Source organism: Perissodus microlepis, chromosome 10 (assembly GCF_051167445.1).
Source record: "Perissodus microlepis isolate ML-2025 ecotype Zambia chromosome 10, ASM5116744v1, whole genome shotgun sequence".
Lineage (NCBI taxonomy): Eukaryota > Metazoa > Chordata > Actinopteri > Cichliformes > Cichlidae > Perissodus > Perissodus microlepis.
Genome location: NC_140470.1, coordinates 196,670 through 213,750, shown reverse-complemented (window position 1 = coordinate 213,750; position 17,081 = coordinate 196,670). Strand labels below are relative to the sequence as shown.

The 17,081-nt window shown below is 39.8% G+C and overlaps 1 protein-coding gene across 1 annotated transcript; it reads right to left on the bottom strand.

Annotated features, from left to right (window-relative positions):
* Positions 1-488: 488 nt before the first annotated feature.
* Positions 489-6,660, bottom strand: LOC146378533 (uncharacterized). The gene is made up of 4 exons (XM_084941331.1): positions 6,429-6,660; positions 4,744-4,822; positions 3,259-3,506; positions 489-682 (listed from the first exon to the last, which is right to left on the bottom strand). Exons 1-4 carry the CDS (start codon positions 6,452-6,454, stop codon positions 565-567), a joined length of 471 nt encoding a protein of 156 aa, XP_084797457.1. The 5' UTR covers positions 6,455-6,660; the 3' UTR covers positions 489-564.
* Between the last annotated feature and the right edge of the window lie 10,421 nt (positions 6,661-17,081).

The following is a 17,081-nucleotide window of genomic DNA, read 5'->3' as shown; positions in this document are numbered from 1 at the left end:
GTCTTAAAATAATTTGTCATAAACCGTCAATTTAAATTTGTGAATTTAAAAGGTGGACTTGACTTTATGATTACCATCATTTGTCAGCACAGGATTTAGTCAGTGCACTTCCTGCCATAAATGTCCAGCTTATGGATACATGTAAAAACATAAAAAAACAAAAAAAACCACCCCATTATTATTATACCGTAATCATCCATACTGACCTGGCAATGCAAAACAGGAAGGTGCACACAACTGCAGAGCTATTACAGAAGGACGCAAATTATTAAAAAAAAAAAAAAATTACATTCAATTATTTTATTTTGTAGTAGTAAAGGACTCGCTGTAACAGCATATACTTTAATAATGAATTTTTCATTATGAATTCTGACCAAAATCAGACAATGTATGTGAAAATATGGCATTTCTTCACAATCCAAGAAGGATAAAAGTACTGTGGTTATACAATAATTTTTTTTTATAATTTTCTTAATTTATTAGCAAGGTAGTAAAATATTACTCAACAATAACACATATCCATGAAAAACGTTACACACAGTATATTTTAATGCTTGTACTGCTTCAGTTCCTCAGGCAGGGTGGGGCAGCATCAGGGGTGGTGGGGGAGGTGGGCGGAGTTAGCCGGATGAGAGACAGTTGAGTCTGGGATGGGCCAATAGAAGACTTCCTGGCAACTGAGCTACAAAATAAAAATTGGAAATGGTTAACTGACTTGATACAGGAACTAAAAATCTTCACATTAATTTCCTCCACATAGCTAAATTCTAACTGTATTTTTTATTCAGGTTTATAAATTTACTTTGTGATCCACCTGTGCCTTAAAGATGTTGCATAGTAAAAAAAAATTTATTATAAAAAGAAATGCTAAAATCAAAAGTGCCTTTTCCCCACAAAGATGCAAGTTAAAGCAGATTACCCATAAGCTAGAGAGGAAATGGTGTATAGAAAACCTTCATTTAGCCTTGGAAATTAGTTTGTTGCTCTGGTTTTTTTTTTTTTTTTTTTAAGCAGCTCTCCGTAAACCTAGGAAATTTTACAATTCATCATTTATTCATTTAACCTTAATTAGTAATGATTTCATAAATTTCTTCACAAATACAATTTTAACCATTAGAGAAAAGTATTCATAACCATCCCACAGACCTATAGCTATTTACAGCTAACACTAGTTACATGTATTTAGAGTCTTTTTCTCCAATTGATCTTTCTGAGTTAACTTCAATAATTACTTCCTCCAAACCATCAACGTGTCTTTTAGACCCCATTCCTACAAAACTGCTCAAAGAAGTCCTGCCATTAGTTAATGCTTCAATATTAAATCTGATCAACCTATCTCTAATAATCAGCTATGTACCACAGGCCTTCAAGCTGGCTGTAGTTAAACCTTTACTTAAAAAGCATCTCTAGACCCAGCAGTCTTAGCTAATTATAGGCCAATCTCCAACCTTCATATCAAACATCCTTGAAAGAGTAGTTGTCAAACAGCTAACAGATCATCTGCAGAGGAATGGCTTATTGAAGAGTTTCAGTCAGGTTTCAGAGCTCATCACAGCACAGAAACAGCTTTAGTGAAGGTTACAAATGATCTTCTTATGGCCTCTGACAGTGGACTCATCTCTGTGCTTGTCCTGCTAGACCTCAGTGCAGCGTTCGATACTGTCGACCATAATATCCTATTAAAGCGATTAGCGCATGCTGTAGGTATTACAGGTACTGTGCTGCAGTGGTTTGTATCATATCTATCTAATAGACTCCAGTTTGTTCGTGTAAATGGAGAGTCTTCTTCATACACTGAGGTCAATTATGGTGTTCCACAGGGTTCAGTGCTAGGACCAATTCTTTTTACATTATACATGCTTCCCTTAGGCAGCATCATTAGAAGACATAGCATACATTTACACTGCTATGCAGATGACACCCAGCTCTATCTGTCCATGAAGCCAGATAACACACACCAATTAGTTAAACTGCAGGAATGTCTTAAAGACATAAAGACCTGGATGGCCTCTAATTTTCTGCTTCTAAAGTGAGATAAATCTTATAAACATGGTGTATAACCAGACTGTGAGGAAAGTTGTTCTTGACTAAGATATGTCCCTAAATATGCATATTAAACAAATATTTGCTTTCTTCCATTTGCGCATTATCTCTTAAATTCTATCTCAGTGATTAAAAAGGAAAGAACAACAACAACATACATTACTATCAGGTTGTCCTAAAAACTGTGAAAAGCCTGTAGTTGTATCCAAAATGTTGCAGTGCAGAGAGAGCCAACACCAAGTGAGATCACCTCCCTTTTTCAGGGAGTGGTTGTTGTTTGGGGTGGCTTTACGTCAGGAGTTAGAGGCAGTCATCTACTAGTTAGAATGCTGGTGGTTTGATTCCTGGCTGCTCCAATCTGCATGTCAAATATCCTTGGACAAGATACTAACCCCAAGCTGCTCTACAGTGCATCCATTAGAGCAGTGGTTCCCAAAGTGTGGGCGCACAGCCATTGCAAGGGTGGCGTGGTATGAACAAAAAAAAGAATGCTTGGGCATTGCTTGCATAATAGACGGGGCAAAGCGGAAGATGAAGCATCGCCAAATACACTTCCAAACCAACTTCCTTCCAAGCCAAAGACTGGAAAATATGATGAAGGATATCTTGCTTTTGGCTTCACCTGCACAACGTTGGTGCCAAGGTAGGTATCCCTGGCAGAATTTGTTTCCCCTGCGTCGGGAGCACACGCTGGGCTGTCCACATCATGGACCAACAGATTCCAACAGTTGTTTATGTTTTTAAACCCATTTTGCACAGAGAGGCATTTTTTGAAAAATATCTATTGCATCAATTGATAGCAGTGTTGAATGTTAGTACACGGTAAAAAAAAAAACAACCACATGCAAAATAATGACACCATCAAGATGGTTTGTTTTCCTGTTATTTAAAAGAGGTAGTAGTTTATTTTACTCCAACCTGTAATTTGTTGCAGTTTACTTTTATTAGTTTCATTGTTTACAAAAGGTGTGAGGTGTGAAATAAACTGCAGTGGGATTTTCTTGTAAAACAAAGAGGGGCCTAGCAAAAACCGTTTGGGAACTACTGCAACAGAGGATAAATGTTAGATAGTAAGAACTTGTGAAAAAAGTGCTTGGGTTAAAGAGGCAAGTTGTATGAAGTGCCTTGATTTCTCAGGGAGCAGATTCCTCTGCTTCCATGGCTGTTCCCAGGACCCAGACTCAGTGCTGGAAATTATAATTATCTGCTCTTTACCTTTCTTCCTTGTCCTCCTGCTGCTGTCCATCCACAGAGCTCTCTGTCATGTGATCAGCACTTCTGTTGTCATCAAGTTCTTCCTCCACATTGCTACCCACTGGACATCCCAAAGGCCAGCGCAGCTCCCCACTCTCCTGTTCACTGTGGTCTGTGGGCTCCACAACAATAGAGGGAAGACGCTCCCTCCTATAAACAAAGTCTTCGGGATAATCTGACTCTTCATTCATGTTGGCTTCAGGGAAGATCTGATCAGGGAACAAATTCATAATGCTCTTAAAAAATGTAAATTGAAAATAAGTAACTGTAAGGATCGAAAGTCATGTGCTCATAAACAATACAATCTTATTTCAGTTGATGACGTTCTCAGCGTCCTTAGTTTTTTCAGGTACAGAAATAAATGCCAACTGGTTACAAATTAACAGAATTATTATTATTATTATTATTATAAAAAGGAATGAAATGAAAACCACAGTGAAGATGCTACTCAGACAAGCTCTGCAGCATCAATTACAAGGCTGATATTCTGAAAAGTTGAAATTTTGAAACAAAATAAAGAGAGAAACAGACCTAAATGACTTTGAAGGTTTCATTACATGTGATAGCAATATCAGTGAGCGACTGCTCAACGTGTGTTTCATCAGGCACAGTGACATAAATGGCTGTAACTGTTAAATGGTTTACTTTTGTTAAATCCACTGAATTAAAATGAAAGTCTGGGCTTTAATCACATCTCATGTGGTGGTGTTAACTGTAAAAACTGTCATTAGATCCGGCCTAAAATGTTCCTCTTTGGCAAAGTATATAGTTAGGGCTGGATCAGGTGAGTCCTGAGTCCTGCAATAAGCTGCTGTTTCTTCTCCACTCATGTGTTTATACACCACTCTGCATTTAACCATTAATTATTATTAATCTGCTCTTTTCAACAGGGTGTCCTTTGTCCCATCTTCCTCCCCTCACTCCCAGCCAGTTGAGGCAGTTAGCCTGGTTGTGCAGGAGGTTTCTTCTTGTTACAAGGGAGTTTTTCCTTCCCACTGTTGCCAAAGTGCTTGTTTACAGGGGTTCATATGATTGTTGGGATTTTCTCTGCTTGTGCTTGTGTTGAATGTTAATGTGCCTTAACCTCCTAAGACCCGAACTCTTCCACAGCATGCATTTTTAATTTCTCTTTGATATTTGGGCATATTGGGGCCCGATGAATGTAAAAACAAAGAATTACCAGATTTTATTTTTACCTTATTTTTGCTTTTAAGAAAAATGAGAGCCACATATGAGGATATTTGTTTAAAATTTTGATAGAACAGTAGCAGTATATTGTCCTCGTAAGTGGATATCAGGCCCATGTAGAGCAAAATTGAGTATTTTGGTCTAAATAACCTAAAATGTGATGTCCACATATGTGGGCGCCAAGTCCTAGGAGGTTAAGGTAACTGTTTTTGTGAACTGGCACTATAAAAATAAAACTGAACTGAATAAAAAACCTACCTGATAGGCTCTGCTTCCTCTCCTCTGAACTGGACACTCCTCCATCTGAGATTCAACTTGAGTGAGAATGGTGTTCATACTACACACACACACACACACACACACACACACACACACACACACACACACACACACAAGATGTAAGCCACGGGTGTGATTGCCATTGTTTTACTTCTTTTAGCAACACACTCTGTATTCGGCTTCTAGTAATCTCCTCATTTCCCGTTCACTTGATAAAGATTTTGTGTTGGTCATCTGAATGCCATCCTCACATTTTGCGCAGGACACAGCCTCCACAGTGGTGAAACACTCTTCGTGGATAGGGCTTGATCAGGTTACCCTGAACCCTCAGTTAGAGAAAACCTAGGCTCCTTCTTTGCTCACATCTGTTTACTCTTTGTGTTTATACATCACTCTGCATTTAATCATTAGTTATTAATAATCTCTGGTTCTCTTCCATAATGTGTCTGTTTTCCTGTCTTCCTCCCCTCACCCCCAACTGCTTGAGGCAGATGACTGCCTCTTCCTGAGCCTGGACGTCTTGGTGTTAAATGGCTTTTCCTTCGCACTGTTGCCAAGTCCTTGCCCAAAGGCGGACCAAGCAGGGAGTCGTTGGGGTTTTCTTCATAGTATTGTAGGGTCTTTACCTTACAGTATAAAGCACCTTGAGGCAACTTTTTCTGTGATTTAGCACTCTATAAATAAAACTGAATGGAAATGAATTACTTTCCAGAGTGTGCCTCTCTGAGATATGGTTTTTATTCCTACATGCGTAGCCTCATTGGATGTGAGACATTCCATCATTTCTTTAATCCTGTCACAAATATTTTTGAAACACTTTGGCGACATAGGGTTCAAAATTTCTAAATTGGATTTGAAAGAATATCTAACTCAAGATATAAAAATCAAAGATAAGATATACATGTCACATTTGTGAAACTGTAGTGTTTATACAAGGTGCTGATGGGCATTAGTAGACTGGACTGAAATGCGTAAGGATGAAATCTGCATGTTAACTATCAGAGACCTCACACTCTCAAAGTCTAGAGATTTCCAACAGGGTTCTAGGAATGTCCAGCTTAGCTCAGGTTTACAGGAAGCAGTGGACTGAGGAATGATTTACAGGGTTTTTGCAGTAGAGAAAAATGTCAAGTGTTGGTATATGGTATACTGTAGGAATACGGAGGGAGACAGCTTCTCCTGCTGAGTTAATCTGCAGCTAATTACTAAGTACAAGCTTGATTAATGCCTCAACCCCATGGAGGGGGGAAGGGTACAAGAATGTAAAACAAAGAACATTTGTTTTCACTACTACTGGTTTTCAAATATATGTGCTGTAATTAGCATATTTGTAACAGAAAGACCAGACCTACTCATAAAGACTTTTATGGCATATTACATATAAATAAACATACAATAGGTTTCTGTATATGCATTGCCATTCATTTAGGTCTTTTGAAATACTGGTCAGCAATATTTAGTATAGTCACTGTGTCGTTCAACACAGCTCTATTCCACACATTTATTAAATAATTAATTACTTCATTTGTTGCCAGTTCAGACTGCAGTCACCACAAGGCATTTTCTATTATCATTAAGGTAAAGACCATAATACACAATTCATATCCTCAAACCTTTAGAAAGTGGGTAGGTGGAAGGTAGAGTATTTAAATCTTGTAACTTACCTATGTGAGGCAGGAATGCAGCTCATGTTTGGCCCAAAGACTTTGCGCACAAAACTAAAAAGGTATTCCAAGGAAAATGGAAAAACCTAGACTAGTTCAGTTAAAAGTTAGTTACTGGGTGCTATCAGTCACTTTCCTGTCCTTCCTGCTAATCACAGGTTCAGTTTCCTCCTCTGGTTCTCTTCCCTTCATTGTCCAACAGTGTCATGTTTAGTGACGCACGCAGCACTTGGCATACACACTGGTGTGCAAACCTCCTTTCCAATCTGACCGTCTCAGTGTCACCTTTAATTACAAACAAAACCTTGATGTAACATGTGCAGCAACATGTGACTTGGCACGTGCTGATTAACAGGTGAGCTGTCCTGGCAGCACACATTCATCCAGTTAGGGAGATTACTTTACATCATAATTAATGCTACAAGCTTACCTCCATATAGCTTCAAATACATATTAGTCAGCAGAGTTGTTGATGTCATAGTAATAAAATTCCCAGCTAAGGCTGTGGGAACTACTATTATGAGAACAGAATTTAGTTTAAAATCATAAGAACATGTTTCATGTAATTAAACACATGAAACATGTTGGAATTCATTTGAGATAATGTTTTTTACTAACACCTTAGTAAATATTAATAAATTATGTGAAGCTCAATCATATCACAGGTGTTTTCAGCACCAGTCCACCGAGGGGGTAGTGCTTTTCTGTAACAGTGCTATTGTCTATTTAGTGACTTGCCACTGATTATTCTAATTGAATACTTGAATACTTGTATCTGTATGCTTTTAGCAGTCACAAAGGCGCAAACTATTGAAGGCTATGGCACAGTTATATATAGAGTTTTTCTGCACCCAAGTACATTCTAACATTTACACACATTCATTGGGGTTGCACATCTCGCCCACAGATACTTTGGCATTACAGTGCCATATGATGAATTCAATGGTTTGGATAGCCCAGTGCTCTTATCAGTAGTGAAAATGACCAAAACAAGAAAAATGTAATGAACGTGAACAGTTTAAAAGAGTTTGTAAATGTTTGGGATAAAACGAACAAAATGTAATTTCGAATGAATGCAAACCAAAGAAAATGAAAGGAAGACAAAGCATATGACAGAGAAAATGACAAATTATGTTAACTGTATGCAGGTTCTCAGACATCTGGGTCATGGTAGTCTGTGACTGGACTTTAAGTTTTTTTTTTTAAAGATATTTCACCTCAGATTGCCCCAAATAGCTGAAAAAACAGGCTGACACACTGACCGTGGAGCAAATTTTAGAAATGCAAAGTTATACCAGCAACCCTAGTTGTTTGTTTTCTGGGGCCAGAGTAGGCGACACTGAAGGAAACCTGAAACTGATGGCTAAGGACAAATGTCGATTCTGTCAAATATCAATTCACATTAGTAGTACTCAGTTACATCAACTGGAGGTTGCTTAAAATCAATATTGAATTTATGAATGTAACATTGGAAAAACAATGTTGGGCTCTCCAAAGGATTCTGTTCATCTGGACGTAGCGTTTTCAGTGGGAGAAACGTTTTGTCACTCATCCAAGTGACTTCTTCAGTCTCAGCTGACTGCAGGTTTCCCCAATCGTATAAACAGTACATTTGCATAAAGACTGAAACTAGCACCACTAAAGAAACAATGGGCTGGAAGGTCAGTTCCTTCATCATAATTATACAAATTCTAATTTGCATATTGACCATTGATCAAGGCCCTCTGATCAAAGACCATTGATCAATAGCCATGAGTACTCCCATTACTGATGGAAATCTCACAGTCTAAGAAGGCTAACCTGCCACTTTTCATATCCTCCCTGGTGAATTTGATGTGTCGGTCCATCGAGTTAATGTGATCCGTGAAATGTGGTAGGTCCTGAGATTTGATTTTCACCCAGGTGTCATCTACATACCTGAACCAATGACTTGGTGGTGTTCCAGGGTACACAGCAAATCCAGCATGTCCAAATTAACACTGTCAGATTTGATTTCAACACTATTAAAGTGTCTATATGGGTCCACACCAGAGAGTGTTAATTTAACTCTTTTTGGAGAGTTGGTACGTTAACTCTGATTTAGTGTTAAACACCAAATCTGTCTGGAGTTGATAATTTAACACTTACTAATGCTAACTAGGTGTTAAGAGTTTATATATTAACTCTCAAAGAGTATTTTAGTTTAACTACGTAAGAGTTATCTTCTAATTAATTCTAAAAAGCAGGAATTTTACTGTTCTGAACTTCTAGAAATTTATTTTCGAAATAAACATTTACTACAAAGACCCAATGGTTTTTGAAAAACATTTATTCTGAACTGTGCACCACAATTTCAAAACATTTTCTGAAAGATGTAACAGTGTACATGTTCTCACTTTCATTAGAATTTTGTTTATCAAAAGGTCTGACATAGGTGTGCTGGTAAATGCAAATAACAGCATTCTCATCACTTATTTCTTCAATACAATATGCATGTCCTTCATTCATCACTTTGTGGAACTTCAACGCACTTCTGCTCTCCCCCATATTCCATCTTCACAAGCATATCCTATGTGGAGATTGAATAAAAATTAGTTGACACTAATTAATGGCACAAATAATCCAGTAATCAATTGCAGCACAGTAAAAAAAAAAAGGAATCCTTTTTGAGCCATTACTTGTGTAAAGTATTTTCCCAAAAGACAAGGACACAGGCAACAGGTAATACTGAACTAAATGTAAAACCTCAACCTTTTTCATTTTTACCTAAACCGTGTGCACAAAACTCTGGAGGGATCTAAATGCTAACATAGAACCCAGTCAGGACATCTGCTACTGCTGCTTTTTTTATGGGATATCATTTTCAGGCTTCAAGTAGCACCATTATACCAACATTTCACATTCTAGACATTGCTTTAGGTGTATTTGACCAAAAATTTGACTGAAAATTCACATGCAAGCTTTTTTTCAAGGCCGTGGTATTTGCCCGCAAACAAAACCTTTCAGCTAGCTAAAACAGAATATTATGCTATCACCGAGCAACATGGCTAATGCCTTTCACACAGCTTTGTCTCAACTCCAAAGAGCCACAGAAGTAAAAGCTAATAATAATAATTGAAACAATCTTTTAAAAAATGACTTACCAAGCATGTTTGCCATGCTGGCTGTAACGTACCAACAGCTGTAGCTGTAGCTCAGGTGGCAGAGCAGGTCAGCCACTAACCAGAAGGTCGGTGGTTCGATCCCAGGCTGCCTCCTGGCTGCATGCCAAATATCCTTGGGCAAGATACTAACCCCATGTTTGCCAACTGGTGGTGGTCAGAGGGCCCGGTGGCGCCAGTGTCCGGCAGCCTCGCCTCTGTCAGTGTGCCCCAGCTGTGGCTACAATGTAGCTGCCATCACCAGTGTGTGAATGGGGTCTGAGTAAAGCCAAACAACTCAAATATGTAGAACAAAATGTTCTGAAACGGCTTCACTTCAGCTTCAATTGGAGCCTATGGTGCTGGGGCAGAGTCTGTGAATTTACTCTATTGGTGTCATAGCCCCTGTAGGAGTTAAGAGGTCAAGAGTTAATGTTTCCATTGTAACACCTCCAGATTTGACATAGAAACACTCGATTTTAACTACTATCATTTTACACCTCAGAGTTACATTAAAAGAATGTGACTCTACTTAGAGTAAAATTAACTCTACTTTTTCAAGAAGACTACTAACACCAAAACATTTAACACTTTTGAATTTGCTGTGTAGGATAACAAAGCCCTCTTTTCCACTTCTTCCATGTACAAATTGGCCACAATGGGCAAAACTGGGGAACCCATGGCACACCCATGTTTCTGCCTGTAGAACTGAGAATGTGAAATAGGTGGAATGAAGACACAGTTCCAAAAGCAAACACATGCTTCCGTGATTGGGATGCAAGTGAAGAGAAATGTAACATCGTACGAGACCATGGTTTCACCTGCCTCCATAATGACATCTCTCACCTTCTCAACAAAATCCAAGGTGTTCTGGATGTGGTGTTCAGAGCTGCCTACCAGCGGATTGAAAATCGAAGCCAGAAATTTAGAGATGTTATAGGTCTTCAAGGTGCATTCTGTTCATGTATCTTTGGTAAACCATGCAGACTTGGTGTAGTTTCCCCTGGGTATAGCCTGAGGTATGAGGTCCGGTCAATAGCATTGTGTTCTAACTGCTTCAGACAGTCTATCACCCTCTTCCTGTAGCCACTTCCTGGGTCTCGTTTAAGGGGCTCAGAGTATTTTCGTCACTGAGCAGTGACAAAATTTTCTCATGATAGTCTTTCTGGTTTAGCAATACTGTGCACCTACCCTTGTCTCCCGGAAGGATGATAATGTTGTTGTCATTACTAAGTGATGTGAGTGTCTTCCTCTCCTCCATGCTGATGTTGGATGCTGGTGCCTTTGCGTTGCTGAGACAGGCCAAAACCTTTGTCTGTAGTTGCTCTGCTTCCACTTCTATTGTGGCTCGGTGTCGCATCCTTCTCTCTTTTGGCCGCTGAGGACACTCTCTGTATTTTGCTGTGGTTTCCAACGTACAACAAGTAAGTCTGACTTCCTTTCTTGCCTGGTCTTAGACGACCCTTCCCAAGTCAAACACCTTTTCAAGAGTACTATCATCTAGAAGCATTGTAAGTCTTTGTCGGATCCGCTCCTCTTGAGATTTTAGCACGTCGATGGTAAAATTTGTTTGCCTCACCCGTTCATTAAGCAGCTGGTGCTGTGCCTTCTGGAGGATTTTTGTTGCCCGGAAGCCTTTAACTGAAAGAGCTCATTTACAGAATTTTAGGAGTAATCCTGTTTTGTCGGCATCTGAAGCTATCTTGCAATGCCGTGATTACAGCCATTCCCCAACTCTCTGTGAATGGTACTCATGGCCATTGATCAGTGATTGTTGATCAATGGTCATGAGAATTTGCATAATTATGATGAAGGAACTGACCTCCTAGCCCATTGTTCCTTCAGTGGGCTGGTTTCAGTCATTATGCAAATGTACTGTTTATAAGATTGGGGAAACCTGCAGAGACTGAAGAAGTCACTTGGATGGGTGATGAAACGTTTCTCCCACTGAAAACGTCCAGATGAACAGAATCAACCTTTGGAGATTTTCTTACCTGGATGATTGAGCATGCATCAAAATGTTGGGCTCGTTTTCTCTGGTCCCTTCCCCACTCAGACCAGGAGTGACATGTTTAGCCTGATTTCTCCTTAAAGTGCTGCCTGTTTGAGTTGCATCCAAAAAACGAGGTGAGCGTTTTGGACCAATGGGAAACCTCTTGTTAGGAGAGACAGCATCCATCCCACTTTGGACTTAGCTGCTTTGATTTCTAGGAATCTGGCCAAATTTAATAAACCCTATAAAACATGATCATCCCAAGTTGGGAGCAAGAAGCTGTCTCTCTCTGGAGCATCTCGTCTGCAAACCCCCAGTTCCCAGACCACAAAAAAACCAACCAAAAATCAGCAGAAAGAAAAAAATAAAAAGAATGAATAATATATTCCTCAGCTGAACCAAAGAATAAAATGGTGAAATGTGGACAATAATCTCTAATGTTAAGCCCCTTTTAGTAAACGATTTAATAAATGATCAGCATATTGATTTATGCTGCCTTACAGAAACCTGGCTACAGCAGGGTTAATATGTTATGAGTTAACATCACAGACTCATACCAGGGATAAAGGGAAGAATCAGCACTCCCCTCTTCCACTCCAGCTCAGGAATCAACCACAGATTATTTGATTTTAAAATTCATATAGACCCTGAAAATGACAGCCTGAAAAGGGGCATTCATCCTGATATTAGACTCAGTCGGCATGTCTCTTCACATGAAATTTTGCATTTTACGTGTGTAAAAGCCATTACATTGCCTAAAAATAAGATCAAGATCAATAAGACCTATATTACAATTTTGAATTTAAAGAATACTTCCAATAGTTTAATTTGATGGTGTAATTTCGGCTGTAGCTCAGGAGGATTCGGCTGGTGAAGCTGAGGTTTTCCCTAAGGCATTTTTCTGGTGTTTTCCGACCAGTGCATGGATTGTTCCCAAGATTGTTTGTGTCTCTGTGTTTCCTGGATACTGTTGATGCCTGCTTGGTGCCCGTGGTTGGATTTGATGATGCTCTTTGGCCTCGTTGCCCATGCTCTCCCAGGCTAAACCTCCACTGTGAACCTTGCCGAAAACTGAGACAGTTGCGTCGGGTTTCTGGACTTGTTGACGCCTGTGCTCCAGCTCCTGCCAGAATTTGCCTGGTGAACACCCAGATCACTTTTAACCACAACTTTTATTTTGTTTAAAATAAACTTCTCCATACTCCAATAGCAGTGTTGGGAACGACACTTTACATGCCCCAAAATGTATTTTGTAACCTATTCTGTTACGTAACTCATTGAGAGTAAGGTATTCTGAATACTTTGGATTACTTAATATACTGTATTATCATGCTTTTTACAACTACATGTACTTTTGCTGTGTGATTTATTACTATTACTGAAGGCTACTTGCCATACCAATACCAACTAGATTTTTAAATCTTAATATAAAATGAGTAACAGTAGGGTGGACATTAGGTACGGCTGCCCTTTTTGCAGCGATCTTGTATAGAAAACTATTCGTATATAAAACAGGTCTGCGGCTCCGAACCGTAGTAAAGGGCTAATACGTCGGGTTCGTGTCGGGCTCGTAGCTGAAAACTAGCTTTACTTTGTTGTCTGGGTCAACTTTGCTAGCGAGAGACAGAGAAAGGCGTTGAAAGGCTGCTCCAACTGAACTTATTGTTTCGAAGGAAAACAGGAACACAGTATACAGTCGAGTCTTAATAGCTTACTTACAACTGGGCCCATGAGGCTACATTCTTTAGGGCTATGCCTGTAACACTCTGCCTATTGCCTCCATATTAGATATTAGATAATTTTTTGAACAATAATTTAAAAAAATATTTCGTCACATCATTATGCGGGCTGCAAGTAGGGGTGACATGGGCCGCGAGATTGAGACACAGGTATTACAGCCTCTTAATGCGTGTTTTGTTTGGGTTTCCACCAGCATGGAATTACCAAAAATAGAAAGAGCATAGCTAACATATGAAACAGGAAAAGACCGCTGTGTAATTCCTTCATTTCAACAAAGGTCGTGTCCAAATTCATGGGCTGCATCCTCCTGAGGATGCATTTGTAGACCAATTACGTCACAGCGACACGACGAAGGCTGTCCAAATTCGTAGACTCCTCCGAATGCAGCCGACAAATGTGTCCTCCTTTTCCCCGAATTTGAAGGATGGGTCGGGTGGTCCTTCGTGGCCCACCATATCCCAGAATTCATAGCCAAACTCCAGTTTCCGGTAATGGCGGCCGCTACTAAGTTTTAAAGGTCGTGTCCAAATTCATGGGCTGCATCCTCCTGAGGACCCGGCCTTCGCGGTCTACGTGGGCCGGGTCCTCAGAAGGTCGGGTAGGCCAGAAGTAAACGGCTGTGAAATTGGACGATCTAGCCTTCTCATTAGCGTCACCGCTGTCTCGGTGGAGTTTAATAAACTCAGCCGTCTGCTCCTTGCTATCTAAAATATAACAGGACACTGGCATAAATTCTCGACCATCTCACACTTCTGTTTAATCAGTTTTCTGTTTGACGTTTATTCAGCTGTGTGAAAACCAAGGAGGAACCCACCCGGGGGATTAATAAAGTTTTATTTTATCTAATCTAATCTAATACCTTTAATCTCACCCAAACCGATTTACTCAAGAACAAATAAAACACTGAAAAAAGCCCAACAATAACATTTTTAGGTTGTCTAAGTGACTTATATATTACGTTTAACCCGAGTAGCGAAAGTCCGCGGTGATCTGAAAATGATGTGCCGGGAGTTGTGCCGTTCTCAGCGGCTTCAGTGACCCTCGAGCTCCCGGCTAGCTATCGAGCTGGTGGGTAGTGTTACGAAATAAATATATTGTTAGTGCTTATTCAGTGCTTATTGTTACTTGTTTTAACATAGTTTGCTTCCAGTTTAAGAGAGGGCCAACTTTGAGTATAAACTAAGTCGGAGGCTGACAGGAGACTGCACGCTTTGTGCAGAGAACAGGAAGCGTGGCATACAGAAAGTGAAACTAAGCAGAGTGCACTCCAGATCAAAACTGTGTGTGACGTATAGCAGAACTATATATACGCCTTTTGGCTTGCAATGTTTTTAGAACTGTGGGTGCGTGTTCGTATCTACAGTTCTCCGTTTCCGGAAATGTACAATAAAGATGATTTTTTGAGCTTGACCACTCTGAGTCTAGTCTTTCTCTGTCGGCAAAAGAATTCAGGAAAAAGAACCGGAATTTAATAGTAGCAGACGTCTCCGAAAAGTCGAAGCACTTTTGCAAATATGCAATATCTTGATAAACCGAGCAGATATTTGATGTTTACACAGCTACTTTCTCACCTGAAAATATGTTAAAAGTTTATTTTGTGACCCATAAAGATTCACAACAAACAGTCTTGTTATCTAAGGAGAATTTGTTATTCCCGTCAGCTTTTGCCTTGAGCATCCAGCTGGCGCCAGGGGAGCTGCATGAAATGAAGATAGTAGTTGTTTTGGTTAGTGCAAACAAACTGCTTCCAATTTTACAGTTGGTCTAATGTCCATCACTGGTCACCAGGTCTCTCAATTCCCATTCTTCTTCTCCAAGATCGTATTCATATTGCATTCAATAAACACAGTCTGAGTACTCACAGCCCTGCCCATCGTCTATCATGTCGGCCAGCCTTGTGGGATGTTGAACAGCTGTAGCCGCTTCTTGTTCTTCAATAAGCCAGGTCAGAGCCAGCTCCAACCAGCCAGAATTCTGTTATTGTGGTTCCGAATTGGTAGATGTCGTTCAATGTCCTCCATCGAGAGTGTCGCCAGACACACAACGCAACCGACCATCGAGTATCCGGCAGCAAACGTCTCTGCAGGACAATTGGGCTCTCCCAAGCCCAGGAGTTTGTCAGTTTCATTAAGGGACCAGTTGATCAAATCCATAATTCTTCTTTAGGGTTTTAGAGAACAAGTCTGGGAGACTCTCTTAGGGTTAGACAATAAGCAAGACTATACAAAAGACCTGAGAAGCCGAGCAGGAAAGATAAGGGAGAGGGAAAGAGAGAAGGAGAAAGTGCGACCGCCTCCGTCAAGAGCCAAGAAAGAAAAAAAACAGAGGATGTCTTATCTAAATGCTTATCTGGACGAAGAAGAAGACCTCTGGTCATTTGACCTATGATCAAATGAAACAAAAATTGAATTGTTTTGTCACAATTATGTTTCCTTCATTTGTGGAAAAAAGGAGAAGCCTTCAACCCAAAGAACACCATCCCCACTGTCAAACATGGTGGTGGGAACCTAATGGTCTGGGGGTGTTTTCCAGCCAATGGACCAGGGAACCTAATCACAGTAAATGGGACCATTAAAAGAGCAATACATGAAGATTCTCAATGACAACATCAGGCAGTCTGCAGAGGAACTTGGCCTTGGGCACCAGTGGATATTTCAGCATGACAATGACCCAAAACACATAGCTGAGGTAGTGAAGAAATGATTAGGAGACAAAAACATTAACATTTTGCAGTGGCTCAGCCAGAGTCCTGACTTGAAACCAACTGAGAATCTGTGGAGGGAGCTAAAGATCAGGGTGATGGCAAGAAGACCCTCCAACTTGAAAGATTTGGAGCTCATTGCTAAAGACGAGTGGGCAAAAATTCCTGTGGAGACATGCAAAAAGCTGGTCTGTAATTGTAGGAAGTGTTTGATTGCTGTAATAACCAATAAAGGCTTATCTATAGGTTACTGTTAAGGGTATGAATAATTCTGGACATAAAACGTTTTGCTCAAATGTCAATAAAAGCTGAGAATTTTTTTCCCCCCACAATGATGCCTCTTGTACATCATCTTATTATCTTTTGGGAAATGCCTGTGTCATTTCTGGTCAAAAAAAAAAAAAAAAAAACACTTGCTGGTTGAATAAAAGTAACTTTAAGTCAAAATATGCCAGGGGTATGAATAATTATAGGCTTGACTGTCTCTCTCTCTCACTCATATATATATATATATATATATATATATATATATATATGTGTGTGTGTGTGTGTGTGTGTGTGTGTGTGTATACATATACACACATATATAATGTATGTGATGTTGAGTGTAAGGTGGGTGTATTTATAAATAAGGAGGAGAAAAGGGAGAAAAGGAAAAGAGAGAGAGGAAAAGAGGCAGGTTGTTTGGAATGTCAAAGAATGAAAAGTTGGGGACAAGAAAAAAAATCTTGTTAAAGAGAGTACAGACAGACCACTACAGCTCAGGCAGCCAAGGGCAAAAGAGGGATACAAACAGTAGTAACAGATGAACAAACAATTTTAACCCTAACAATACAATTTTCAACTCCATTGAACTGGATGAGAGGAAACGGCTTCTACTGCATTCCTGAGAGAATGAGTGACAAAAATATGACACGATGAGAACTGAGAAGGATAACAGAGAGGCGAGAAGGGTGGGACAGAAGAAAAAAATGAAGAGAACTAAAAAAAGATTTTGGACAGTGGACAAAATAAGAGATTTGCATTTTCAAAACAAAAGCAAAATCTAGAACTGATTCAGGTCAGCAGTTCCTCTTTGCTCTATCACAAGAGGAAGGACA